The sequence below is a fragment of the Artibeus jamaicensis genome, unplaced genomic scaffold (genome assembly GCF_021234435.1).
Source record: "Artibeus jamaicensis isolate MK-2021 breed Jamaican fruit bat unplaced genomic scaffold, CSHL_Jam_final contig_391, whole genome shotgun sequence".
NCBI classification, from domain to species: domain Eukaryota; kingdom Metazoa; phylum Chordata; class Mammalia; order Chiroptera; family Phyllostomidae; genus Artibeus; species Artibeus jamaicensis.
Window position 1 is genome coordinate 32,708,926 of NW_026521814.1, and position 27,595 is coordinate 32,736,520.

The 27,595-nt window shown below is 40.4% G+C and overlaps 1 protein-coding gene across 4 annotated transcripts in view; it reads left to right on the plus strand.

Moving 5' to 3' along the window:
• The first annotated feature begins 1,095 nt into the window (after positions 1–1,095).
• Positions 1,096–27,595, plus strand: part of CASP8 (caspase 8) — a 34,236-nt gene continuing 7,736 nt past the window's right edge. The window contains exons 1-5 of one of the 4 annotated variants that reach the window (XM_053665109.1): positions 1,096–1,200; positions 19,420–19,757; positions 24,145–24,250; positions 24,925–25,063; positions 26,196–26,305. In XM_053665109.1, coding sequence (XP_053521084.1) covers positions 19,453–19,757; positions 24,145–24,250; positions 24,925–25,063; positions 26,196–26,305 — 660 coding nt within the window. In that variant the 5' untranslated portion in view covers positions 1,096–1,200; positions 19,420–19,452. The other 3 variants (XM_053665108.1, XM_053665111.1, XM_053665107.1) reach the window with 3 other exon arrangements.

The following is a 27,595-nucleotide window of genomic DNA, read 5'->3' on the forward strand; positions in this document are numbered from 1 at the left end:
TCTCTTATTAATGCCCCATATACATGGTTACATTGCTAGAAGAAAGGCAGGTGAAGGCCTGTGTTCACTAAAAACGATAACACTCCACAGGGAAACACATATGGCCAAGAGTGTAAGAATCATTGCTGCCATTGGAATTGACCAGCCCAAAGTCATGCTCAGTGGGCAGGGTCCTTGAGTGAAATTGAAAAGTTGGTGTAAGACAGGGGCAAGTAAAGGGGAGGAGAAGGCCTTCACTACGGAGGATCAAAATAGCCTTGAAGGTGGATCCCATGCCCCTTTGTTGAGATGTTCCAGTGCCTGCATCTCCAATAGGAGCAAGCTGACACCTAGAAAGACATTTGCTCTTGCATTGTGAGAGTCCAATTGTGGCAGCACATTGGATCCAGAATAATAAGGTTGGGTTAGGTGAAGTACCAGAAAGGTCCGTGTTTAGAGAATTGGTTTTTTGTAATATTCAGCAGTTACACAATCAGATATTTGTCTGTGGTGTTGGGTAGTGGGTAACACATACAGCAGTTTGTCAAATACAGGTCCAGAGCCACTTCCTGGGACAGGATGTGAATGAATTTGATTAATAAGTCACACAGGTTACTCTGTGGGAGGGAGAGGGGAAAGGTTAGATTCTTACATCCCCCTTTCCCACGACCAAGCTCACGGGTCCAAAGGTACTCACATCCTGTCAGGTGGAGGGGCCTCTCCCTATGAGCAGTAGATGGACAATCTGTTCTACACCATGAGCAAGAATTACACCTTTCACTCATCCTCCAGGGTGGCAAATGCTTACGCATATTTGAATGGATGAATGTATCAACTAGAATCCTGGAAGAAAAATTGAGACCCTAAATGAAAAAAAGAGCACATCACCATACACTAATTAAGTATTTGAACTGAAATGATCTTAGAGATTGTCTAGTCTAACTCCCTTCCTTTGCAATGTGGAAATTGACAGAGAGCTAAATTGACCAGCCCAGATACAAGCCTGAGTACGTCACTTCTGGGCCAGTGTTCCCTGCTGAGCTCTGCATGCACCCAAGATACGGAAAATAGTGTGTCTCATTTCCTGATCAGAGCCCCACCCTCTCACGCCGATTGTCAGAGTCTAGTCCAGCTTTGGAAATTTCAGAAGTTCTTTGTGCTAGAAGAGTGTTCTTCATTTGACTTTCATTTCCAGCAAGAAGTATCTGCATTTGCCCACTGGTAAGATTTTTCCAGAATTTTAAGGATAAATCAGTTTGTTTCTGGAATTGTATAAGCTGGAGGTACTGGGGTATCTAGATAATACTTTTCTTTTAACTGAACATATGTAAATTACAAGTTTGGTTCCTTGCAACTTTCAGCTCTGCTTTTTTGCAGGCGTGGCTAGATTTCTCAGGATACTGAACCACAGCGTATTAATGAATAACAGTCTCAATTTTTGAGCTCCAAACACCCTACTTACTTAATTACAGTAATTCATTCTCTCTCTTTTTCCTACCATTTAAATAATTAACGAGATAAAAATATCCAGCCCTGACTGGTGTGGCTGTTTGTTGAATCGTTGTCCTATAAACTGAAAGGTCACAAGTTTGAGTCCCAACTGGGGCACATGCCTGTGTTGTGGGTTCAGTCTCTGGTTGGGATGCATGCAAGTGGCAGCTGATTGATGTTTCTCACATAAATGTATCTCCCTTTCTCTCTCTCTCTCTCTCCCTTCCTCTCTCTTTGAAATCAACAAGCATGGGATGTGCTTCGGTGAAGATTTAAAAAACTATACCCTGAACAGTACTATAGAAAATGTAGGGCAAGAAAGTCATGGGGGACATTACCTTCTGTATTCAGCATGCTAGGTTCTATTAAGGGGGCTCTGTGTGCTAAGTAAATGACTCAGATCTGGTGCGAACATGGCTGACGGAAGTGGCCATCTTGCACATTCGAAAGTATCAGGTTAGGTTTTCAGACTGCATGTTTCAATTAATACTCACTTCAAAATGAGATGCAAATTTTCCCTCAGAAAGTCATTTGTGTGTTTTTGACTTTGGAGGCATTGAGCCATGCTGTTGAAGAAGCTGGAGTGCGGAGGAGACACTGTTATGTGATTTCTAGTGGCGGCTCCTTATGTATGTGTTTATCATTCTAGCTATGTTGTTCTCCAACACCACTGTCACTTACCAACACACCTTGTTTTAAAAGTATATTTCATTGATTATGTTGTCCCAATTTTTTTCCTTTGCTCCCCTCTGCCTGGTACTCCCTCTTCCAGCAATTCCCCCGCCTTAGTTCGTGTCCATGGGTCATGTGTGTAAGTTCTTTGTCTTTTCCCTTTCCTATACTATTCTTAACACCCCCCCCGCCCCGTCCATTTTGTCCCTACCAATTATGCTACTTAATTCCTGCACCATTTCCCCTATCACCCTCCCAGCTGATAACCATTTGCATGATCCTCATACATAAGACTCTCTACCTGTTCTGGTTTTTTGCTTAGTTTGTTTCTGTTTTTAATTTTTAGATTCAGTTGTTGGTAGTTGAGAGTTTGTTGTCATTTTATGACTTACCAGTACATCTGGGAGATTGCTCCATGTCATCATATTTCTTCTCCTGTTCTCTGGCCTGTCTTTTGTTTAAAAAAATTTTTTTTTACTCTCACTGGAGGATATTTCTTCATTGCTTTTAGCAGGAAAGGAAGGGAGAGAGGAAAGGAGAGAGAGAAACATCTATTGGTTTCCTTCCATAAGCACAAGGACCCAGGATCACACACACAGGGACCAGGATGTAACCCACAACCTAGCTTTGTGCCCTGACCAGGACCCAAACCCACAACTTTTTAGTTACAGAACAATGCTCCAACCGAGTTACACTGGCCAGGGCCTGCCTTTTTACTCTCCTAACAGGGTCATCTTTTGAAAAGAAGCTCTTAACTCTAACGCAGTACAGCTGATCATTTTTCCCCTTATGGTTAGCACTTTTTGTGTCCTATTTAAGAGTCTGTTTACTAAACATCGCAATGACATTTTTAATTAATTAATTTATTTTTAGAGAGCGGAGAAGGGAGAAAAAAGGAGAGGGAGAGAAACATCACTGTGTGGTTGCCTCTCACCTGCCCCCTACTGGGGACACTTTCTTCAGTGTCTTATAATTTTCTACATGTCTTTTATCATTGGTTAAATTTATTCCAAAGTATTTTATTCTTTTTGAAGCAATTCTAAGTGAGATTGTTTTTTTAAATTTCCTTTTCTGATAGTTCATTGTTGGCATATAAAAATGCAACTGACTTCTGAGTATTAATTTTGCACCCTGCTACTTTACCTAATTCATTTATGAGTTCTAGTAGGTTTTTTCATGGAATCATTAAGGTTCTCTTTATACAGTATATGATGTCATCTGCAAATAATGACATTTTTACTTTTTCCTTCCCAGTTTGGATGTTTTATTTCTTCTTCTTGTCTGAATGCTATGGGTAGGACTTCCAGTACTACACTGAAATAGGAGTGGTGAAAGTGGACATCCCCATCTTGTTCTTGATCTTAAAAGAGATGCTTGTAGTTTTTACTGTTTATTGTTTTCTAACTGTTGAGTTTTAAGAATTCTTTGTATATTGTGGATAATAGTCCTTTATCAGATGTGTCGATATTTTCTCCCACTCTGTGGCTTGTCTCTTCATTCTCTTTTGAGTAACAGAAGTTTTCATTTTAATAAAATCCAATTTCTTAATTATGTTATTGTATTGTATTTGTACAATACAATTTGTATTTGTATTGTATTGTATTGTATTGTATTTTCAGTATTGTACATAAGCACCCATCACCAAATCCAAGATTACCAGGGTTTTCTCCCATGATACCTTCTAGAAGTTTTAGAAGTTTGTGTTTCACATTTATACCTGAGATCCTTTTTGAGTTAAATTTTGTGAAAGGTATAAGGTCAGGATCTAGGTTCTTTGTTTTTTCATTTGTTTTGAGGATTTTTGTTTGTTTTACAGGTGGATGTACAGTTATACCAGTTTCAGTTTCACAAAAGGACTATCCTTTCCTTCAGCTAAGTCACTTTTCCTTTCTGAGCTTTGGTTTCCTAAATGTCTTTGTAACACCTGCCCTTCCCATCTTAGACTAAAAAATGTAGTTACCAATGACGGCCAATGACATAGTAGGGAAAATGTTTTAAAACTGGATTGTGTTTGCCCTGGCCAGGTAGTTCAGTTGGTTGGAGTGCTGTCTTGCTATGCCAAGGTTGTGAGTTCGACCCCTGGTCAGCACACAGACGAGAAGCAACCAGTGAAGGCATAAATAAGTGGAACAACAAACTGATGTCTCTCTTTGTTCCTCTTTCTCTCTCTAAAAATCAATAAATTTAAAAAAGAAAGTAGATTAGTGGTAGAAAATAGCTTAGGGCTGGGAGCCTGTGAGGAAAGTCAGAATGACTGCCAAAGGGTACGGGGTTTCTTTGGGAGATAATGCAAATGTTCTGCACGTGATTGCACAACTCTGTGAAAATGTGAAAATCCACTGAATTGTATGACATGTAAATTATATCTCAATAAAGATGCTTAAAAATAGATCCTGCTTAACAAAGTGTTCTTATTATATCATTAAAAGTGCTTGTGGAGGGTGGTGCTGGTTACACACAGTGTGAATGTACTTAATGCCACTGACTTGTACACTTAAAATGGTTAGAATGGTAGAACTTCTGTTATGTATATTTTACTGTTATAAATTTTTAAATGACTCCTTACACTTATCCTTAGGGTTTGAGGTGCTCTGTTTCTTGGGTAGGAACAGACAGTAAAGTAAGAACATGAAGGACTCTCATCTTGTCTATGTGCAGACCTTCAAGAAAATATTGAAAAAGCTGGATTGGTGACATGAATATTGGCATTGCAATCCAACAATTATTTCAGTTTTCTCCTTTCTAGATCAGTGATATAAGTCTTAGTTTGCAGCAGTTTTTGATAAGTAGAGGGGGCAGGTACTGGCCACCAGCAAGTTGCAGAGCATACATGTTGAAGTTGGTGACTGCCTAATCATCTCAATACCAAAACAAAAATAAAAAAAATTAAATCCCTGTGGTTAAACACTTTTAAACAACTAGCTGAGTCTCTTCAAGCAAGGCCGAGGAGGAGGTGAAATAGATTGATTGGAATGCAATCTTTTTTTCTTTCCTCACCGCTTCCTGGAGGGTGTCTAAGGCCCAGAACCAAGCCCAGTTGCTACAGTCAAAGAAGGGCGGGGACAGGGTTTGTGGTCAGTCATGTGCAAATTAATGTAGAAGCAACAAAAAACATGCACGTTCATATTTCTGTTTCATTGTCAGCGTTTATCCTTGACTATTGTCCTGTGGATCAAATTCACATGAATGGGAAGGGTGCACCGCAGCGAGTTGAGAGGAGGTTTAGTCCTGCTTGGCTTTCTTAGGGAGGCTTACAGATTCAATTCTGCTTTTAGCAGATCAGTAGACCTGAATTTCCAGAGCGGGTCTTCAGGTGGGAGCTGAGATTCAGGGGCTGGAAAGTGCTTGGAGATTCAGTCAAACCAGGCTGTTCTTGCCCTGCACTAGGTGGACACCACCTCCCCCAAATCCTGCTGCTACTGCAACACCTGCAGGTTTTCTAGCTACCCAGGGATGAGAGACCATTCATTTCAATAATAAACAGACACAGACATATATCTCAAGATTGAGGCAAGAAACTGTTTAGAGCAAGAGACTTAATAGTGATCCTTGCAGATCACAATAGGAATTTAACTTCAGGTTCATGACTCACTAATTTATTATTCTTCTTCCTTTTTTAAGAGTTAAGACAGGGGAAGCCCAGGATCAATACCTTACAAATGACAGAAGATGAAGCCCTGAGACAGCCCCCTTTTTCCATAGTCATCCACAACATGGGCCCCTGGATGTCCCTGTTGACTTTTAACAAGTAGATAACCAGATATTTCTCCAGAAAAATGCTTTTATTCAGGAACAGCAAAGAATTGAAATTCAGGACATGTGGTCTAATGGCCTATTGCATGCAAGTCCAGAAAAAAAAGGAGAGGCACATTCCTTTATGCATCATGAACTTAGGAGGGGCTGGTGTAAAGAATTCTGTCAAAGTATAATGACTGTGCATTGGCTGAGCTATGGTAGTCTCCCATTGGCTGAACTGTTACTGGGCAAGGAGGAATCTCTTCTTCCTCATATAGAGGTAGTAATGTAGTACCACTTCCTGTTTGAGATGCAAGGTACTCCTCTTCCTGATGTGAGGACAATGGCATACCCCTGAGAGTTCTCTCTTCTATCCTCCCGACTCTATTTGAACTGACTTTTCTGTTTATTAACTTTCACACCTCCAGTGGCTCATCCTTTTCTGCCAGGCTGGGCTCAGGTGCAGACTAGAGGAGGAGCATAAATTCTCGAGTGAGACGATCTTGGGTTTGTTCTCAGGCCTTGTCATGTGTCAGCTGATTTACACTGAACTTAGTTTCCTCATCTGGACACTATGTCTAATAATTAAAATAGCCACCTTACAGATGTTGTGAATTAAGTAACAATGGTGGTGAATGTTTACTGAGAATAGTGGAAAGCCCAGGCGCTACTCTAAGTGCTTAATTTGTTTTACCTCCCACAATTGTGCTCAGGTAGGAGTTTCATAGCTGGGGCCTGATGGCTGGTATTTTTGAAACCTCTCCAGTTAGTTGAGAACCTCTCCAGTGAAGTTGAGAACCATGGCTGAGTATTAACATTTAGACAGCCATTAACCATTCAGGGTCTCCCCAACAAACAGACCTCGTTCTGTCACTCACTAGCTCATTTGGCCAAGTCTTTCAGCCATTCCAAGGCCTCAGTTTTTTTATCCACAAGATGGGAACAAAAACAGCACCCACTTCTGAGGTGAAATGAGCTAGTTGAGGTGACTCTGTATGGCACATACAATATTTGATAAATGTTAGCTGTTAATATTAGGCCAACTTTTTCTTAGGTGACTGAGAATCTGAAGACCTTCAGACCTTTATGCATAGGTCATTCTCAATTAGTTTAAATTCATTGTCTTTCCAGCCACATTGTTTATTTCAAATCCTAATTGTTGGGGGAAGGGAGGCTAGTATGTCATTGTGGGAAAATCCTGTGTTTGGTCCAACAGGGCTGAGTTGAATCTTTGTTTGAGTCTCAGTTTCCTCATCCATAACCCGGGATAACAAAACCCTGCATTGCTGTGAGAATTAGAGATAATTCGTGCAAAGGACACAACATTTAGGTTTTGCACTAATGCCAGTGTTTTGTTTATAAAACATAGAAGATGTGAACAAAAAGGAGGGAAATGTTTTAAAAAATTCAAATAGGAAACAGGCAGAGCATGAGGAGCAGATGGAGAATGAGGAAAACTGGGAAAGGCCTGGAGCTCAGGGTCCTGGGTCACCTAGGTCACAGACCTCCTCCACATTAGCACCTCCCAGGCTTGGCGCTGGCCAGGCACTGGCGACTACCAACCTAAGAGCGTGGCCAGGGTCGCGAGCAATGTTGTTATCCCTACGTAGGGCTAGGCCAGACCCACCCCTGCCTTTTTGTGCAGAATCTCCCCACATTCTGCTGGAGGCCTGTTTTGACCCAAGAAGAACTCCTGCCATCTGATTTGAGGAGCTGACCCCGGGGCTTCGGTGCAGATCTGAGCTCCTACAGGAAGGGACAATTCCTTCTCCCAGACTCCTTTCAAGGGAAAATAGCATTTTATTTGCCACAGGCAGTCTGAAGGCTGTCTTTAAAAATTACAGGGGTTATTAGTACTAAATGTAGTCCACATAAATGCTTTCCAATAAAGCATGTCCAGCTTCCTGGTTATCATCTCCCTCTTCTGAATGGTTGGAAATTGGGCATCTGTTCCTTTAAATAAGAAACATTTCTTGTGAGTCACCTCTGTTCTGTCTGAGAAATAAAGTTTATTATGTAGTTCTTTCTGTTGAAGAATTTTCTTTCTCACTGAACACCGGATTCCGCCCCTCTGCAGCAGGGAAATGCTTTCACCGTTTTCTCTTGTGATTTTTTTCAAGCCCTGCTGAATTTGCTGGTAAATTAAGAACAGAGAAACAGGAAGTGAGTTTTGGAGGAGGCAGAAGAGCCTGGTAGAAGGATCGAAAGTGAAAGAAAACTTTTTGGAGGCAATTCCATTCCCACCCTTCCTTCCTGCTCTGTTTTAAGGGATTTTTCTCTGGTTGTGCGGACACGTCTTAGGAATTTGAGCATGCGAATTAGGCAGTTCGGGGGCATCTTGGCATCGGGGACTTGGTGACTGTGATGTTGCTGGGACAGGGTGGAGCAGGTGAGTGCCTGGTGCAGAAGCGGCTTCTGGATATCCCGTTGCTGGGACTTGCTGAGTGAGGACACCTGTGCGTTCTGCCAGGATCTTCTCTTGGAACTGCAGCCACCGGCCTTGCTACTTCTTATCTCTGGAAATCTCCAGTTCCTCTGCTACATTTCTCAGTCCTCAGAATCTCCTCAGCGGCCTCAAGTACAGACAGTATCTCTCTCCTGCCGGATCAGTGTGGAGATGCCACAAGACTTTATTATTTTTATTTTCTTTTCCATTCGGCCCTGGGACGGAGGGCTGAGTGAAACTTTCTTCTCTCACACCCCAGTGCCCTGAGGTCCTCGGTCTCTAAGGCCCGCAGTCCCCTTCTGCCCCTGCCCCGTTCAGGGAACTTTCCTGATCCCCTCTGCCTGCTCCTTTTGATGGCTCCCCAAAGACAACTCTTTAAATCTTCTGATACATACCCCTGAATTGATGTGTATCTTAGCACAATGTATCATTGCTTTGTGTGTATACACTATTTTTTAACTATATTACCTGGAGCAAGTAAGTACTTTCTCTGTGCTTGTTTCCACTTCATTAAACGGGGTTCACGCTGCATCGGGAGAGGTGCATTCAACGACTTTCAATCAACGGTGACTGGCTCCGTACCCAAAAGTGTTACCAACTATCGTTACAAACGTAGTACTTGTATTAGTTCCTCATTCTTTCTTTCTTTCTTTTTTTTTTTTTTTAAGTAGCACTCTGTGTATTTGTTTTCTGTGTATTTTGCCAGACACTACTTTCTAACCGCTGCGTAGCGTTGCACGATGGGCAGTCTCCCTAGTCCTATGTGAGGACTTGCCCTCCAGTCCTTGGCTTGATCCAGCCTACAACCCTTTCCCAACGTGATAGTTCCGAAGTGGGGATCTCATTGCTTTATTTTGCATTTCCCACGTTCCTGACAAGCTGGAGCAACACCTCATACACTTGGGCTGTTTGAGTAACCCCATCAGGGAACTCCATATCCATCGTCCGTCTACAGGGTTTCTTTATCTTGTCAATTTGCAGGAAACATGTTCTAGATATTATTAGTCCCATGGCAGGTCCTGGGAACACGAACGTGAAAAATGCAGGCTCTGCCCCGTGAAGCTCAAAGCCTAGGACAGGAACTAGTCACAAAACGGTGGGGCAAATGCTGGGATGGAGGCTCCAAAGGCATCAAGAAAGAGTTAGGGACACCTCCTCCTGGCTGGGACTTAGCCACTAGCAGAATTTCATTCTGTTGCTGTATTTTCACTCAGACTTGGTGAGCAGAATCAAGTGGCAGCAATGGAAATCGCTGTAACTATGGCGCCTTTACCTAGCCCTGTACAGGCTTGCAGGCACCTCACTTTATCCTACTAGCTAGAAGATGGGTCTATGTCCCCTGAAAGCTCATTCCATCTAGGGAAAGAAAAAAGGCAGTTTCAAAGAAGAGAGGTGTTTGATCTTTTTTTGTTGATGTTGTTTCTACTTTTAACATCAGAAAACACTTCAACCGACTCACAGCAAAAGGACAGGGCTAATGTGTGTTTTGTTCACTGTTGTACCTCCCAGGCTCAGACCATAACCAGGGCTCCAAAATTTACTCTTTGGTAAGGCTGGCTGGTTGATTCTAGGGTTTTCTAAGTCACTGAGGGTGAGATCTGGTGGCCCTGGGGCCCGTGGAGCTGGTCATTGTATTTGAGTGTTGACGGGAAAACCACAAGGGTTAGCGGTGGGAGTTAGCAGACCCTCTGTGAGCTGTGGTGAGGGACCCCACTGTTTCCAGATCTCAATATCTCTCAGAATTGCTCAATCAATATTTACTGAATGAAAACATTAATAATAAAACCAGAAATATCTGTAAATTCCTGAAGTATGAAAAGAAAGCATTCTTAGCATTCAGTCTAACTTTCCAGCTTTGGAATATGGTGACGTGGCCCCTGAAATAAAATGACCCACCCATAGTCACACAGCCGGAGCCAAATGTGTTTTATGTTTCTAGAAGCTGTAGGAGGAGTTACTGGGTTTAAAACAGGAAGTCAGTGCTCTTAACCCTTCATTCAGTCTGCACTCCTGCCTTAGCTGCACGGGCCAAAACCAGCTGGCTGTGAGGGTCCCGGGATTTGCCTTCGGTAAGTCATTTGGGCCTTTTGGGAGGAAGACCTTTGATTCTAGAGTTTTCTAGGCTGCTGAAGTTGGGATATGGTGTCTGGACCATTGGAAGTGAGCCTTGTATTTGAGTGTAGGCGGGAAAACCACTAACAATCTCTTTAGAACCTCCAGGCCCACAGATTCCAGATCTCAAGGCCACTCTAGCTTAGGGTGACGCCTTCCTGGGGGGTTTTCTGGAATGCTCTGAGTACAGTGCTCTATAGAGAGGTCTCATCCTTATGCTGATGAAACTTGTCGAGGAATAGAAACCAAAATTTAGATCTCAACTGACTGCTGCTCCAGCGAACCCTTTGTCAATATATAGCCACCCACATATATATACACACTAACACGAACACACACACACACATGCAAACATACGTGTGACATGCAAAAGTCCTAAAAATTCTGTTATTTATTTTTTGAGAAATTAAGACAGTACGAAGTAGTACAGAGAATAATGTAATGGCAAGCATAAACTGACAAAATTGGAGGCCATACTTGTGGGGTTAAGCATTTATAGGTGAAGTTATGAATTTTGTTTAGTTTGAAATTTATAGGGTTGGTTACACATTTTGTTGAGATTTGAACACTTTTACTAGGCTGTGTGAAAGCACTGGTCTCAGGGCCCTGGAGTGAGTGAGCAGTGTTTGTGTGCAGAGTGGACATCTGGAGTTTCTGGGTGGGGGGGTCCTCACTTTGCTGTGGTCATCCTGGATGGGATGAAATAGCACATTATTAGGGGTTGGGCCTAAGAGCCATTTTAGTACTGTTGCGCTTTGAATGAAATACAGGTTTTTGTATTTCATTAATCTCAGAAGATTAATGTAAGTTTTGGATTTATTTTCCTCAGTTATCCATATTCCTAGAAGAACTAGGATGCTGCTAGAATATCGCTAGAAGAATTGTTTGTGATTAGATGAAATTTATTTGTCATTAAATTGTGGCGTATGAGGCAGTGGTGGGGTTGTGACTCGGAGTTAGATGCTGGGGTCTGCCTTCAGGCTACAGCCCACACCAGCTTGGTTTGTGAAGCTCTGCACTCGCTCTGCTCTAGTGGATTTGTTAAGAATTTCTGTTTTTGTGTTTCAGGGTAGGTTTTGGTCTTTTAACGTTTTGAAATAATTTTAATCTTTCAAAATATTATGATTATATATTTTCCTTCACTGGCTTTCAACTGCAATTAGAATACAATCATAATCTTTGCAGAGTCTGTCATTGAAACCTGTAAGTGAGATGCTCAAATCTGAGTCTGACTCATTTCTTACTGGCTTACTTTTAGGTGATTTTTCACAATAGTAAAGTGAGGATAATAATTGCAATTTTATCAGAGACTTGTAGTAAAATGAAACAAGAAAAAATATTTTTATATTCATATGGATTATATTTTATAAACATTTATTTCAACATGAATATTTATTTATAGTTATATTCTTTTTGGCATAAATATATTGTAAACTATTTAATATAATTATATATTATAAAATATTTAATATGCTTATATATTATGTAATGCAAATACATTTGTGTGAATTTATTGTTTACCAGTGCTGTTCATATATAATCAAAAGCAAAAGAAAACTTCCTGGAAGTGTTTCCATCGCCATCCTCTCCTCCACCTTTTATGCATTATATATAAAATATTCAAACAAAAATCTTTTATATATGTATATGTGCACACTATTGAACAAAAATGTTAAAAAATGTTTATTCCTTTTGACTCTGTAATACTACTACTAGGCAATTACTCGTAGAAAATAATCAGGGTGTACAAAGAGATTTGCATGTTAAGATCATTCTAAACGTTATCAGAGACTAATTATGTAAATTATGGTTCATTCATATAAGTAGATGTTTTACAGATTTTGAAATCCATACTGTAGAAGAAAAAAATTAAGACATCAAGATGTACATGCAATATTACCAGTAGAGAAATACACTTATACCTCAGGAATATGGTATGTTCAATTATAAGAGAGTATATATATGCATATATATATATATTTATACACACAAAAATATTTGGTAGGGAAGATGATAAAATATTAGGTGCTTATCTTTGGATGATGAAATTCTAGGTAATTTTAATTTTTCTTTTTATCTTTTCTGTATTTTCTAAACTGAAAACAGTAAGATTGTTATCATCAGAAAAAATAATTGTGGAGGAAAACAAGAGAATGCTGCTTGCATTAGACTATTTGGTTGATTTTACTCTATAAAATAACGTTTACAGATTTTGTTCTGTAAACTTTCTCTAATGGATGCTCCCAGTGGCCTGTGCAAGCAACTCTCACTTTTTAAAAAAAAAAGATTTTATTTATTTATTTACTTTAGAGAGGGGCAGGGAAGGAGAAAAAGAGAGAGACATATCAATGTGTGGTTGCCTCTCAAGCTCCCCTTGTTGGCCCCGTGGCCCACAACCCAGGCATGTGCCCTGACTGGGAATCTAACTGGCAACATTTTGGTTCATAGGCTGATGCTCAATCCACTGAGCCACACCAGCCAGGGCTGTAAAATAAAGTTTTAACAGTGATTAGAACTGATTTAAAATTTGAAAGACACTGAACCTAATGGTACTAAACAGGGCTGGACCTGGTTTAGACCCATTCCGTATATGAGTGAAAATGTGTCTTTAAGTAGAGATTTTAATTTAGATATATGTACATTTATAATGTGCACGGTAAAAATTTTAAGTGGGGAAAAATGTTTCATTTTCCTGTTCACTCCTAGGCCTTCCCACACTCACCCCCAGGCCTCCATTTCCTCTCCTCTGTGGCAACTACTGAGCAGCTTCCTGTGTGTTTTGTTCAAAGATCTGTGACTATACAAATCTATGCACCACTCAATACTGCATTATTTAAATCACACATACCCAACTGTGTTACCCTTTCCATTCTTTTTAATAGTTGAATAGAGTGCCATCAGATGGTTAAAGCTTATTTAACACTTCTGATATCAATTAAATAGTTGGTTCTGCTCCTTTGTTATTGTAAGTAATGTTGCCATGAATAACCTTCCACATATATTTTAGTACACTGATGTTTAAGTTAATGTAGGGAAAAACACCTGGAAGCTACCTTGTGGGGTCAAAGGATATGCACACTTTATATTTTGATAGATATGGCCAAGTCACCCACCTCTTTATTTTATTTTTACTGTCTCACAACACTGTGTATTGCAAGTTTTGTATTTCAACAATTTGGTAGCTGAAAGTGGTCTTTTGTAATTCCAATTTGTTTTTAAAAATTTATTGTGAATGAGGTTGAACATCTTTTCAAATGTGTAAAAGCCATTGTTATAAAAATATAAAGCTACTGGTTCTTGCCTTTTTCTGAACTCTCTGCTTAAGATCTTTACCTGTTAGTGCATTGGATGGTTGGTCAGACTTTCTCTTTTTCTTAGACTGCCTTATAGAACCCTTATTTTAAGAAATTAATCCCTTTTCTATTATATATCATATTACTGTCCATATTTCCCAGTGCAAGATTTATTTATTTTTAAATTATTTTTTGCAGAATATTTTAGTTATTATTTAAAGACATTTATCAATGTTTCTTCAATGACTTTCAGGTTTTCTGTTATGCTTGGAAAGGTTCTTCATCTCTGTAAGACTACTTTTAAAAAATTCTCCTATGTTTCTTTCCTTAGCATTTTAATTTTAAAGGTTAAATCTTTGATCCATCTGCAGCTTATTTTGATGTAAAGAGTTCATTAGAATTAATTTCAGTTTGTTCTAGAAGTCTACTCATTTGTTCTAACGCCATGTGTTTGAAAGCCACCTAAATGTGGATAACCTCTTTCATAGTGTTTTTGATTTGGCCATTTCTCATTGTTAACTTCTAATTAATATGTTAATTTCTAATTTCATCATTAACTTCTAATTTATATGTTAATTTCTAATTTTACTGTTGACTTCTATTAGCCAGAGAACACAGACTATACAGTGTCTGCTTTTGGGAAATCTGTTAAGATTTTCTTTGTGGACAGTTTTCACGAATATTTTGTTTGTGTTTGAATAGATGTGTATTTTTCACTGAGAGGAAATGCTTGTTAGATAGTTTGTCAATTTGTTACACAGATCTTCTACAGTCTTCTTACAGTTATTGTACTAAATTTTTTAGTCTCTGAGAGAGATGTGTGAAAGATTCTTGCTACTTTGGAAAAAGTAAGTTCTTTGAATTCTCTGAAATTCTTTTGAAAGTTTAAGTTCTAATTTTTTGTGTTTTTTATTTGTTTAAATTGTATTTTATTTATGCTATTGCAGTTGTCCCAATTTTTATATCTTTGACCCCCTCCTTTCAACCCCTCCCCCCTTCCCTCAAGCCATCCTCACACCATTGTCCATATCCATGGGTCATGTATATATATATTCTTTGGCTACTATAACCCTTAGGCTGTACTTTACATCACCATGACTATTTTGTAATAACCAATTTGTACTTCTTAATCCTTTCACCTTTTCTACCCATCCCCCTGACCCCCCTCCCATCTGGCAACCATCAAAAAGTTCTCTGTATCTATGATTCTGTTTTTGTTCTGCTCATTTGTTCATTTTGTTCTAGATTCGATTGTTGATGGATATGTATTTATTGGTATTTTGTAGTTCATATTTTTTTATCTTCTTCTTTCTCTTAAAAAAGAGACCCTTTAACATTTTATGTAATAGTAGTTTGGTAATGATGAACTCCTTTAGCTTTTTCTCATCTGGGAAGCTCTTTATCTGTCCTTCGATTCTAAATGTTAGCTTTGCTGAGAAGAGTAATCTTGGATGTAGGTCTTTGCTTTTCATCACTTTGAATATTTATTGGCAATCTCTTCTAGCCTGCAAAGTTTCTTTTGAGAAATCAGCTGACAGTCTCATGGGAGCTCCCTTGTAGGTAATTACTTTTCTCTTGCTGCTTTTAAGATTCTCTCTTGTCTTTAACACTTGGCATTTTAATTATGATGTGTTTGGTATGGGCCTCTTTTAGGTTCATCGTGTCTGGGTCTCTCTGTGCTTCCTGGACTTGTATGTCTATTACCTTCACCAAGTTAGGGAAGTTTTTGGTCATTTTTTGAAATAGGTTTTTAATTTCTTGCTCTGTCCCTTCTTCTGGCAACCCCATGATGTGAATGTTGGTACACTTGAAGTCGTCACAGAGGATCCTCATTTTGGGGAATTCTTTTGTTTTCTTGCTGTTCTGATTGGGTGTTTTCTGCTTCCTTATATTCTAAATCACTGATTTAATTCTTGGTTTCATCCACTATACTGTTGATTCTCTGAAATTGTTTTTCATTTCAGTTAGTGTATCCTTCATTTCTGACTGGTTCTTTTCTATAGTTTCCATTGCTTTTTTATGCTGTTGAAGTTCTCATTAAGTTCACTGAGCATTTATAACCAGTGTTTTGAACTCTGCATCTAGAGATTGCTTGTCTCCATTTTGTTTAGTTCTTTTTCTGGCGTTTTGTTCTGCTCTTTCATTTGGGCCATGTGTCTTTGTCTGCATGTTTTGGAAGCCTCCATCTGTTTGTTTCTATGTGTTAGGTAGGACTGCTATGACTACCTGTCTTGGTAGCATAGCCTAATCTAGTAGATGTCATATAGGGTCCAGGGGCACAGCCTCTCCTGCCACCCAAGTTGGGTACTTGAGGCGTGCCCACCATGTGAGCTGTGTACACCCTCCTCTTGTAGTTGAACCTTGATTACTGTTGGCAGGTCAATGAGGGGGATTTACCCAGGCCAATCATCTGCAAGGACTGGCTGTGACCCCTGACCCCCAATTTCTGACCACTGTGGAGGATCAGCTGTGCAGGGTTCCACCTCATGAAGCAGCACTTACTTCAGCAGAGCTCTGGTGGCCACTGAGTTTACCCCTTGGGTGTGTTGCTTATAGAGGTGTTTGTGTGGTGGTGCTCCAACATGGTCTGAAGCTGTCCATCAGGTATGCAGGCTCTGGGGCCTCCCAGGAAGTGTAGGCCAAGGTCAGCCACCACCTGTGTTCTGACTGGGGACAACTGGCATGAGCTACAAAGCAATCTGCAGTTAGATGCTATTTGTGCTGAGTTTGAATGTGCCCAAGGGAGTCCAAACTTTGAACCAAGATGGCTGTTGTCAGTGCTGAACTGGGGCCACTTAGCAATATGTACAGGGCATGCTGAGGCCTGATGCTACTTGTTTGAGCAAATTTATAAAAATATGAAGCATGAGCCAAGATAAGCCATTCACATGGAAAAACCACTGAAAACAGCTCGGGTGGGACAAACGGTGTGAGCCACCTCGGTGGTGTCTCAGATATGGTGCCCCTCTGCCCACTCTGTCGGGGGAGGGCTCAGAAAAGGAACAGTGACCTCTGCCAGCACTTCTGTCTGGGAAAAAGCTGCCCCCCAGCTCTTGCCCTGATGCCGGACAATACGGTTCCTCCCCATACATCTCTAGTGCCTTTCAATCGGCTGCTCTTATGCTGGAGCTCAGAGAGAGTGAGTCTGAGTCAGAGAGAGAGTCAGAGAAGGGGTGTGCATGGGCTCTTTAAGAGGAACTGCCTGGGACTCTAGCAATTTGTCTTCCTCAGCCTCTACCCACGTTGGTTTTTACAGACAGAAGTTATGGGGACTTAACTTCCTGGCACTGGATCTCTGGACAGGGAGGGCCCTTGCTCCCAAGATTTCCCTCCTGATTTTTATCTGCCACATCTCTTATCTCCATGCCTCCTACCAGTCTTGATGTGGCTTCTTCTTTAATTCTGTAGTGGTAGGACTTCCATTCGGTTTTATTTCTGGTGGTTCTGAATAATGGTTTTTCTGTAGTTTAGTTGTAGTTTTAATGTGGTTGTGTGAGGAGACAAGCACCATGTTTACCTATGCTGCCACCTTGAAGGGACATCCTTATCTTCTTTGAGGAACACAGATGTGGTTGTGTCACTCCTCCGTGATGTGACATCCTTGCCTGGCGATACCTGCCCTCAGCTTCCCAGAGGGCTCTTCTCCTGCCCTCCGCCACTCACTTTGTTTCACTCCCTTAACCACAGAACACACTCAGGCTAGGATTTTAACATTAGTTTTATTTACACAGATAATAGCTGCATAGTTGCTCTTTAACACATCACAGGAAAAGGTAAACTCCTTTTCCTGACTCTTTTACCCCCAAGTTGTAGTTTTCTCCTCCATTTCCCAGAAGGGACAACTTTATAAATTTGGTATGTTTCTTTCCAGTCCTTGTTTTTACATAGATGTCTGTAATCACTGAAAGTCTAATTGTATTGCTTTGATTATTTTTTAAAAAGTAGATGTATGATTTTTTTGCTATATTGCAACTTGTTTTTCTCACTGCCATCATAATATCTTTAATCTCTATCCATTTTTATTTCAGAATGAATGCATTTCCTTAAACTCTACCTAATATTGTATAGCATGACTATACTTTAGATTATTTAACTGTCCTTTTATTACGGATACATAAGATATTTCTAGTTGTTTGGGTTTACCCATCATACTGTGGTGAGACTCCATGAACATACCCTGTTGAGCACATGGGTGTGTTTCTAGAGAGTGTGATTTGAGGAATGAGCTTGCTAGTTTGTCCCTTTGTATGTCCAGCAGTTTTTGTTTGTTGCGCTTTGAATATATGCTCTTAGGTGCTGACCCCTTAGTTAAAATATCTTTCTTAAGTAAACGTATTTTTGTGATAATCTGTTGCTTTTGTAGTGAAAGATCTTGGCTTTGCAGCCCTTGTGAATTCAATGCAAAGTCTATCTTTCCAAGATACTGTCTCTCTAGTCTCCTGAATTAAGAAAACTTGCCTAAACAATGCTGTAAGCTCTAAATTAAAAGGGAGAAAAAAGGCTTTGCCCTATAATTCCAGTTCTAAGAAGAAAATAATCAAAGATATGTACTGGATATATAAAAAAGCCTCTCAATGCAACATTATTTTTTAAATTTATTTAATTATTGTTCAAGTACAGTTTTCTGTTATGCAATATTATTTTTAACAATAAAGGAATAGAAGTTGTTTAAAATAAAATTTGATATATCCATATGCTGAAAAATCTAGAAACATTTAAAATCTACCAGAGAAGAATATTTAATTATAAGGTTATAATTTTATTTTAAATATTAAGTGGGAAAAAAACAGGTGTGCACACCTGGTTGTGCAGCCTGATTCTAATTTTTACCTAAGTGTGTGCGTGAGTGCTGTATGTAATATTAACTGAACTGATGTTATAATTTATCTTATTTGGGGGATAAAATTTTTTTATTGTTGAAACTTTATTTTAAATATTCACATTGTTTTTATAATCCAGATGCGGACAGGAAGGTTTTTTTTTTTTAAGTCTCAAAAGCTTTTTGGACACTTAAAAAGTCATTAAAGCTTACCTTAATGCGCAAGGTTAAAATATTTCTATTTAAACATCATATGAACAAAATATATGCATCCTGGCTCATTACCTTTGACTAATACCACTGAGCAATAGTTGGGATTTGTGTTTTCATTCAAGAATGTTAGTAAATGCAGGGAGTTTTAAAGAGCAAGGCTTCTATGTGCTTCATTTCAGGAAGGAAAGAGGTCCAAGCAGGCTGAGGTCATTTGGGGTTAAGGGGAGTGCCAAAGGCACAGAGTCTGTGGGTCAAGGAGATGATGGAGCTGGAGGAAAAGTTAAAGGTTTCCTACCTCAAGGTTCCCAAACGATATCTCTCCAGGACCACCTCCTAAGTTAAGGGAGAGCCTGAGTAAGAGTTCAACAAACAGTTCTTCAGCTTTGCAAAGAGTCTGAAAACCATTGCTACCAAATAAACTTTCATATTTATTATTCTTGCTGCACCCTGCTCACAACTCTCTGACCATGGACTAGTTTGTGTGCCTGCCTTTCCAAATAGGAAGCTACGTAAGGGCAGGAGCTTGGCCTGCTTGTTTTTAATTCCCTGTATTCACAGCAAAATGTCTGACATGTATTGTAGTAGATGTAGTAGATGGAACAAATCTGTTAATAGTACTTTTCTTCTTCATCTGAATATAATGTTGTCTTTTGACCTAGGCTACAACTATATTCCACTAATTCTGGACAAGTATGGATTTCAACAATTGTCTTTTTGAAATTGGTGAGAATCTGACCAGTGAAGAGGTGGCCTCCCTCAAGTTCCTAAGCCTGGATTACATACCACAAAAGAAGCAGGAACCTATCAAAGATGCCTTAATGTTATTCCAGAGACTCCAGGACAAGAGAATGGTAGAGGAAAACAACTTGTCCTTCTTGAAGGAGCTTCTATTTCGACTTGGTAGACTGGATCTCCTGGAAAAGCACTTGAACACCAGCGAAGAAGAGATGGAGAAGGAGCTTCAGATACCGAGCAAGGCTCAGATCTCTGCATATAGGTGGGGAGATTCTCTATAATGTGAGCGTGGGGCGGTGTGGGGGGAGTGGACACATCTTTGTGGGAAGGTTGATTGCAGGTTGTCCATGTACTATGACTTTGGAGGCTCTGGGAAGATGTTTGACCATGGCCAGTTTAAGAAATTGAGAGTCCTGGTGTATAATTCAGGGGGAAAAAAGCTAAAACCATAAAATAAAATTTTTGAAGTGAAACATTACCTGTAAGTATGCTGACATTAAAACAGACTTTTCTAAATGTTTAACTCTCTTTCTGTTATGTGTTTATTATCTTGGTGTTTCTGCTTTGCTGATGCCCACGTTGTGTGCTCACTTTGTCTATTTTGGATAAAGCATCTCTTTTCACCCTGAAATCCTCCTCCCACCTGCTTGTGGATGAGTGTGGAAATTCTCAATGGAGTTTCAGGCTTGTTTCCACACTTGCATTACAAAGTCCTCCAATGAGGTGTATGCTGCCAGTTGTTCAGGACTGGCTGGGCCAGAGACTGCTCAGCCCCTGGGAGGCCAGCTGGTGCTGAGACAGCAACAGTGACTTTGATTTTAAATGGCAAGAGAGAGACTTGGGTATCTGTGTGTTCTAGGGTTGCCGTAACAAAGTATCATAAACTGGATGATGTAACACAGTGGAGTAATTAATTGTCTCATAGTTCTGGAGGTTAAAAGCCTGATATCAGGGTGTCAACAGGGTTGGTCCCTTTTGGGTCTCTACGGAGAATCTGTTCCATTCTCTTCTCCTAGTTTCTGCTGGTTACAGGCAATCCTTGGTGTTCCTTGTCTTGTAGACTCGTCAGTCCAATCTCAGCCTCCATCCTTCTCTGCGTTTGTCTGAATTTCCCCCTTTTTATAAGGCCTCCAAGTCATTGGGTTAGGGCCCACTCAAATCCAGAATGATCTTATTTTAATGAGGTCACAGCAGAAAAGGCCCTTTTTCTAACTAAGGTCACATGGACATGTTCTGGGTGAAGATGAACTGGGAGAGATAGGGAAGGAGGACACTATTCAATATTGGGTAATTTTGGTTTAATAAGATTGTGAAGTTCTTCAGATTATGAGACTGATGTGCTGCCTACTGCACTAAGAGGGCACCTTAGTGTGTGAAGTTCTTTTAAGGAATTTTTAGATTAGGCACCAATTAATCTTAAAAACAAAAACAAACAAACAAGCAAACAAACACCCCAAAACCAGCCCCAGCACTAGGAAGGCTGGAAGGTTTCATCCTGCGCCCACCATCTTGGTCTTCCGGAGGCTGAGTTGGACTGCCACGTGAGTTACACTTAGACCAACCGCCGATGCCAGACAACAGTCTGTACCTGCCTGTGGGGGGTGGGTCGGGATCCCTAACAGGGCAGGATCTTTCTGTTACAATATTCAGCCTGTTAGTCTGATAACAGAAGAGTCAGCATAAGTATAGTCTACTGCTTCTTCATCATTGTTGGTCATTAGCCAGTAAATAAAAAATATGCTAGCATGGTTGTCTTCATTTATATAAAACATTACCATAGGTGGCAAACACGAGGTCCGTGAGCTGAATCTGGGCCTCCACCTTGTTTTACCCAGCCCAGCACCTGGTTTCTATTTGGTGGCAGCGCCAAGCTCCTTGCCCCTAGTTAAGGAGTAGTTACATGCATACCGCCCTAAAATTACATACGGCCCTTTGAAGGCTACAGTGAGACTGATGTGGTCCCCAGTGAAAATGAGTTTGACACCCCTGTGTTAGACATTAAAATTTTCAAATGATAATTTCTGCTTATAAAAAAAGTATCTTCTAACTTATCCAGGTTTATTCTTAGACAACAATGCTACAGGAAAACCAGTAGGTTTCAGTAATGAGGAAAGTAAGCGGGCAAAATACTGTATAATAAGGTTAAAAGGGGCAATAGCTTTTTTTTCTTTTTTAAATTTTATTTAGTTATTTTTCAAGTACAGTTTTTTGTCTATTTCTCCCATCCCAGCGCCCCCCCTGCCCCGTGCTCCCCACCTCCCTCCCATTTCCTCCCCCCCTAGTCCTCATTCCTGTGTCTTTCATACTTGTTCCTCAAAATCCCTCCCCTTTTTCCCCCTTAAATTCCCTTCCCTCTCCCCTCTGGTCACTGCCCACTTGTTCTCTATCCCAGTGTCTTTGTTTTATTCTGCTTGCTTGTTTGTTTTGTTGTTTAGCTTCCTGTTAAAGGTGAGATCATATGGTATTTGTCCTTCAATGCCTGGCCTATTTCACTCAGCATAATGCTTTCCAGTTCCATCCATGTTGTTGCAAAGGGTAAGTAGCTCCTTCTTTCTCTCTGCTGCATAGAATTCCATTGTGTATATGTACCACAATTTTTGGATTCATTCATTTACTGATGGGCACCTAGGTTGCTTCCAACTCTTGGCTATTGTAAATTGTGCTGCTATGAATATTGTGGTGCATAGGTTCTTTGATATTGATGTTTTAGGATTCTTAGGATATAATCCTAGCAGTGGAATTGCTGGGTCAAAAGGCAGGTCAATTTTTATTTTTCCGAGAAAATTCCATACTGTTTTCCATAATGGTTATACCAGTCTGCAATCCCACCAAGAGTGAACTAAGGACCCCTTTTCCCCACAACCTCTCCAACATTTGTGGTTTGTTGCTTTGTTTATGATAGCCATCCTGACCAGTGTAAAGTGGTATCTCACTGTGGTTTTAATTTGCATCTCTCTAATAGCTAACGATATTGAGCATCTCTTCATGTGTTTCTGGATATTCTGTATGTCCTCCTTGGAGAAGTGTCTGTTCAAGTCCTTTTCCCATTTTTTAATTGGGTTAGATGTCTTCTTAGAGTGGAGTCGTGTAAGTTTGTTGTATACTTTGGAGATTAAACCTTTGTCTGAGGTATCATTGGCAAATATGTTTTCCCATACAGTTGGTTGTCTTTTTAATTTAATACCGTTTTCTTTAGCCACGCAGAAGCTTTTTATTTTGATGAGATCCCATTTGTTTATTTTTTCCTTTATAGTCCTTGCTCTAGGGGACATATCGGTAAAAATGTTGCTGCGTGGAATATCTGAGATTTTCTTGCCAATGTTCTCCTCTAGGACTTTAATGGTGTCACGGCTTATATTTAAGCTTTTTATCCACCTGGGCAATAGCTTTTGACTGGACCCAATCTTGGCCAAAGTGAGAAAGCTTTAATGAAATTCTTCTAGGGTAGAGATTTCATGAGAAGGATAGAACAAATGGTAATACTGAGTAACTTCTTTTTACACTATTTTTATTTGTAGACCTTTAATTTTATCATTCAACTTTAATGTGTTTTTGTATTGAAGTTATTTGCTTTACACTATAATAATGTAAAGGTTTCTGACTTATAAGACATTCCTTTGTTCATTGAACAGGTGTACCCTGAAAGCCTATGGCAGGTTAGGAAATAATACTGCCATGTAATGAGCGCTAGCTGCGTTGCCAAAGATTGATTTAAAACACTTCAGATAAACTTATTCATGCAATCCTCAACACATTCTAAAGGTGTAGATACAGAATTATTTGCAGCCTATAATGAATAAAAAATGCGTAATTTTTCTAAAGTCACACTGCTCACAGGTGGTAGAACCAAGGTTCCAACATTGTTAGTCTGGGTCCCCTGCAGTTAGACACTCACTGTACCTCACAATGAGTGAGCTTGTGGCAACAAAAAGGGCGCGGACCCTGCTCTCAGGGGACTTGGGCAACTTTGTAAACAGACAATTGTGTTACCTTTGGGAGATCCAAAGGCCCAGTGAGGTGAATGCAGTGCTTGAGGTTACTTAGGCAGTGCTTGAGCTGTTGGTGGGTTAGTGGTTGTCTGGAGATAGATAAGGGAATAGGAGTGTGGGGATACAGCACTAAGGGGTGGGGGTAGGCAGTTGGGGGTGTCTGGGGAACAGAGTGGGAGGGTGGTGAGGAGTGGCTGAGATGAGGAGTGGGCTGGGCTCAACTCACAAAGGTCTGTATTCCTGAACTTGTTTGGCCTTCCTACTGAAGGTGAAGACTGGGAGAACACTGACAAGTTTTAATTGGGAAGTGATGATCTGATTTGCATTTTGAAAAACATAATTTCTAAAATCAAAACTTATTTTTATTGCAACAAGATCTTGATTTTACAGCGAAGACAAAGGAAAATCATTTAATGACATTAACTGACGGACCAAGTTAGTAGAACTTTACATTCTGTTAAAGGTAGGGGTGTCAGGCATGAGTCAATAGTCTTCCATGTCACTACCCTAGTCTCTTTTCAAAGACTCAACTCAGAAATCATGTTATTAGCTAGCTTTATTGAAGGGAGGCCATTGGAATAAAGTCCGCCGTGACTCCATATATCAAATGGGAAATTATTTAAGAAAGCATTTCTCAAGTGTCTCCATATCCCACCACAGGGTCATGCTATTCCAGATTTCAGAAGATGTCGTTGCATCGGAATTACAGTCCTTTAAGTTTTTTTTGAACAAGGAGATCGCCAAATGTAGACTGGATGACAACATGGTAAGACCTGGTGTCATGTTAGGACTTAGTCCTGAGGAAGAGTCGGTCAAGGGGATTTCTGAGATAGCGGAGAAGGCTATTCCAGTAGAAACAACCTGAATTCTCCTTTTTAAAAAACCTAGGCTGGAGAAGAAGGCTGTCAGGCAGGAGTGTCGTATACCGTGAAGGGCTGCGTGCATTCATTATCAGGAGCAAGGCAGTGTCAGGAGAAAAGCAGAAGGCTGGTTGTGGGGGCACAGGCCAATGTGGGACCCTGTGGAGGCAGCTGAGGTGTTTTGCCTGCTTCCGAAACAACCTGGAACTGTGTGTGTGTATTGCCAGAGGAAATGCTGGGTGTGAGGCGGTTCCTGGAGCTGTCACCTTGGGGACCATGGCCGTTTCATAGCCTTCATGTAAATGTGCGCACAGGTGGTTTCGGCACAGAGCCTGGGTCCTGGGGACTGATGGGGCTTCTTCTCTACCCTCTCGCTTCTGTATTTATGGGCCAGAAACCACACAGTTACCTCCTTAGCAGTGTACTGGCTGTGTAAAACCAGCACGTCTTCTCAGGAGGGTCTGCTTGGAAAGCTAGTATGGACCTTTTGGCTTGGAGAAAGTGAGAGTCAAAAAAAAGTCTAATCTAAAAGCCAATATGGCCCATTTCCATCTTCCAACTTTATCTCTCCTCCCTTTAGGGCTTGCTTGATATTTTCATAGAGATGGAGAAGAGGGTCCTCCTTGGGGAAAAAAATTTGGACACCCTAAAACGAATCTGTCACCAAGTCAACAAGAGCCTGCTGAAGAAAATCAATGATTATGAAGAATTAAGCAGAGGTAGAAACAGCTTGATAGCTGTGAAACAGCAAAATGTATTTTTAAATTGACAAATCCTACTATGTCACAGTGTTTTTGGAAAAAATTTTATTTGTTTTTTAGAGAGAGAGAGAGGAAAGAAAAGGGGGGAACATTGTTGTTCCACTTATTTATCCATTTATTGATGCATTCATTGGTTGCTTCTTGTATGTGTCCTGACCAGAGATTGAACCTGCAACCTTGGAGTATTCGGATGATGCTCTAACCAACTGAGCTATGCAGCCAGGGGTGTCACAGTGTTTTTAATAAAAAAAACTGTGTTTCTGTTTCAATTTAGAGGTTCATAAAGAGCCAAAGTAAAATCAATGAATCATTGTAGTAATTAATACAAATTTATTGTTGTATTTAAAAAAAGACACTAAAAACCTTTGCACACTGGAAGTATTCAAAACAAAACATAGAATGAGCCTCAGGAGTGAGAAAGCAGTGACCATTTATTCTTCACGGTGATTGGTTATGTTAGCATTTCCTCAGATGATAGGTGATTTGGCCAGTGGTTACCTTATATCAAACTCGAAAAAAGATATGAAAAAAGTTCAAGTTTTGCTCATGATTTTCAGAGGTGCAAACCAGGTTAAATTAGTCTTGCAACATAAGATAAATTAAACTTTGCTTGTATGATTAAATTGGTTTAGTCTGCGCAGGAAGTTTGTTTTGTTTTTGTTTTTTGCATTTTAACATCTTGAAAGAAGTTGAGATGAATTTTCAAACGTTAATACCTTGAGATGTTTTCAAGGACTATTTAGCTGATTTGCTCTTCGATATCCTCGTTCCTTCCTCTCTACCACCTCCACCATTTAGAACCACATTTTAATGGATCTATTGCCTAATCGGTAAAGGCGTGGTAGCTACTTGTTGTCACCTTTAGTTAAACACTAAAAGATGTGTCAAAAGACCCAGACTGTGACCTCAGGCCAGCAAGTTTGAAATAGATGCAGAGTTAGACAGTAGTGAGAATTTTATTTATTCTGTGGATTCAAGAATATTATGTTCAAGGCAGCCTGTGAATTTTCCTTTTAAATGAGACTTTATGTTGTCCAAGGTTCTACATATTTCTTTCCTAAAGTATCCTCTCTGCCATGTCTCATTCCAGATACGTCTCCACCATTTGTAAACGAGGTGTCATTTAGGATGCTGTCGGTGTCGGACAATTCAAGAGAACAGGACTGCGAATCTTCAAAACAGGACAGTGGGTCACAACAGGTAGAAGGAACCCTCCGGTTACTTCTTTCCTTTCACCGCAGATTCTAGTTAGCTTTGTTAGCTTCCAGATAAACTAGTGAGGGGATGATATTTAGTGAATATTTTGAGAACTGCAGAAAAATTTCTCAAAAGGACAAGCTTAAAGGGTGACTTTTTAATTAAAAAATATGTGATCTCTTCGGTTTCTTATGTGTTAAATTTCTGTTTTAAAACCAAAGACAAAGACATAGACACAGTTGGAGGGCAGAGAGGTGAGAAGTCTCCTACGGAACCCTTTCAGCAGCTGCATCGGCCTGAATGGGAGAGGGCTTTAGGGAAGCGTCCAGCAGCACTGGAAAAAGTCAAGCTTGACATTTCAAAACTGTTTCTCCTTTGTGTTAGGTGTGAGTAGCAAATGCTCATGATCTAGCCATCTCTGCATTGTCACCTCAATGAGCTGGTGCAGGAATTCCCTTTCTAGACATAATCACTTCTGTTCATGTAACCTTCAGCAATCCACCAAACACATTCTGACTCATTAGTCCATTCACTCCTCTCTGTGGTGGGAAGCAGAGGAGTCCAGAGGGAGACTTGAAATTAAGCTTGAGAAAAACAATTTATGAGTGGGCTCCTGAGCACATTACCAGACCTCTCGCAGTCTGAAAATCAAGGATCAACCAAAGTCAGGTAGCACTTCGCAGAGTAAAGCACACCAGCAGTGCTGCCCCCCAAAAACAGCTAGGAATACTGAATGCAAGAGAGATTAGGTAACTTGATCAAAGTTTTAAGGTTACTTAATGTATAGAGCCAAGAATTTTATGACCCACCCCAGCCCAGAGCCCTTTTCTCTGCTTAGAGAAGCTGCATGGATTTCCCCCCAAATGCTGAGTATCTGAGCACTGAAACAGCCCTGGGAAGAAGGAGGACAGACTCGGGCCATCTGTGCCCGTGAACATCAGGTGCTAGAGTCTTATAATAGTAACCCTCGGCACAGCCACGATCTGCCTGACCAGTGCATCTCTCACCTTCACTGTGGTCCTGAGAGCCAGATTAATCCATCAGCTTTAAAAGTCCTGGGACACTTTTTTCATGTGTGAAGAGCAGGACCTCGGCTATAAGCCTGAAAGCATGGATGAGTTGAGGAGATAGCCAAGGAAATCACACACAAGGTCACGGAAGGGCAGCCCAAAGAGAACCTACGACATCAGTTCTTTGAGCAAACTCCTGACTGAACTCTCGCAAATTAGTAAGTCCTAGCTCCTGACAACAGATGTCATCTGCCTTGAGGAAAAAATGCAAACAAATAATACA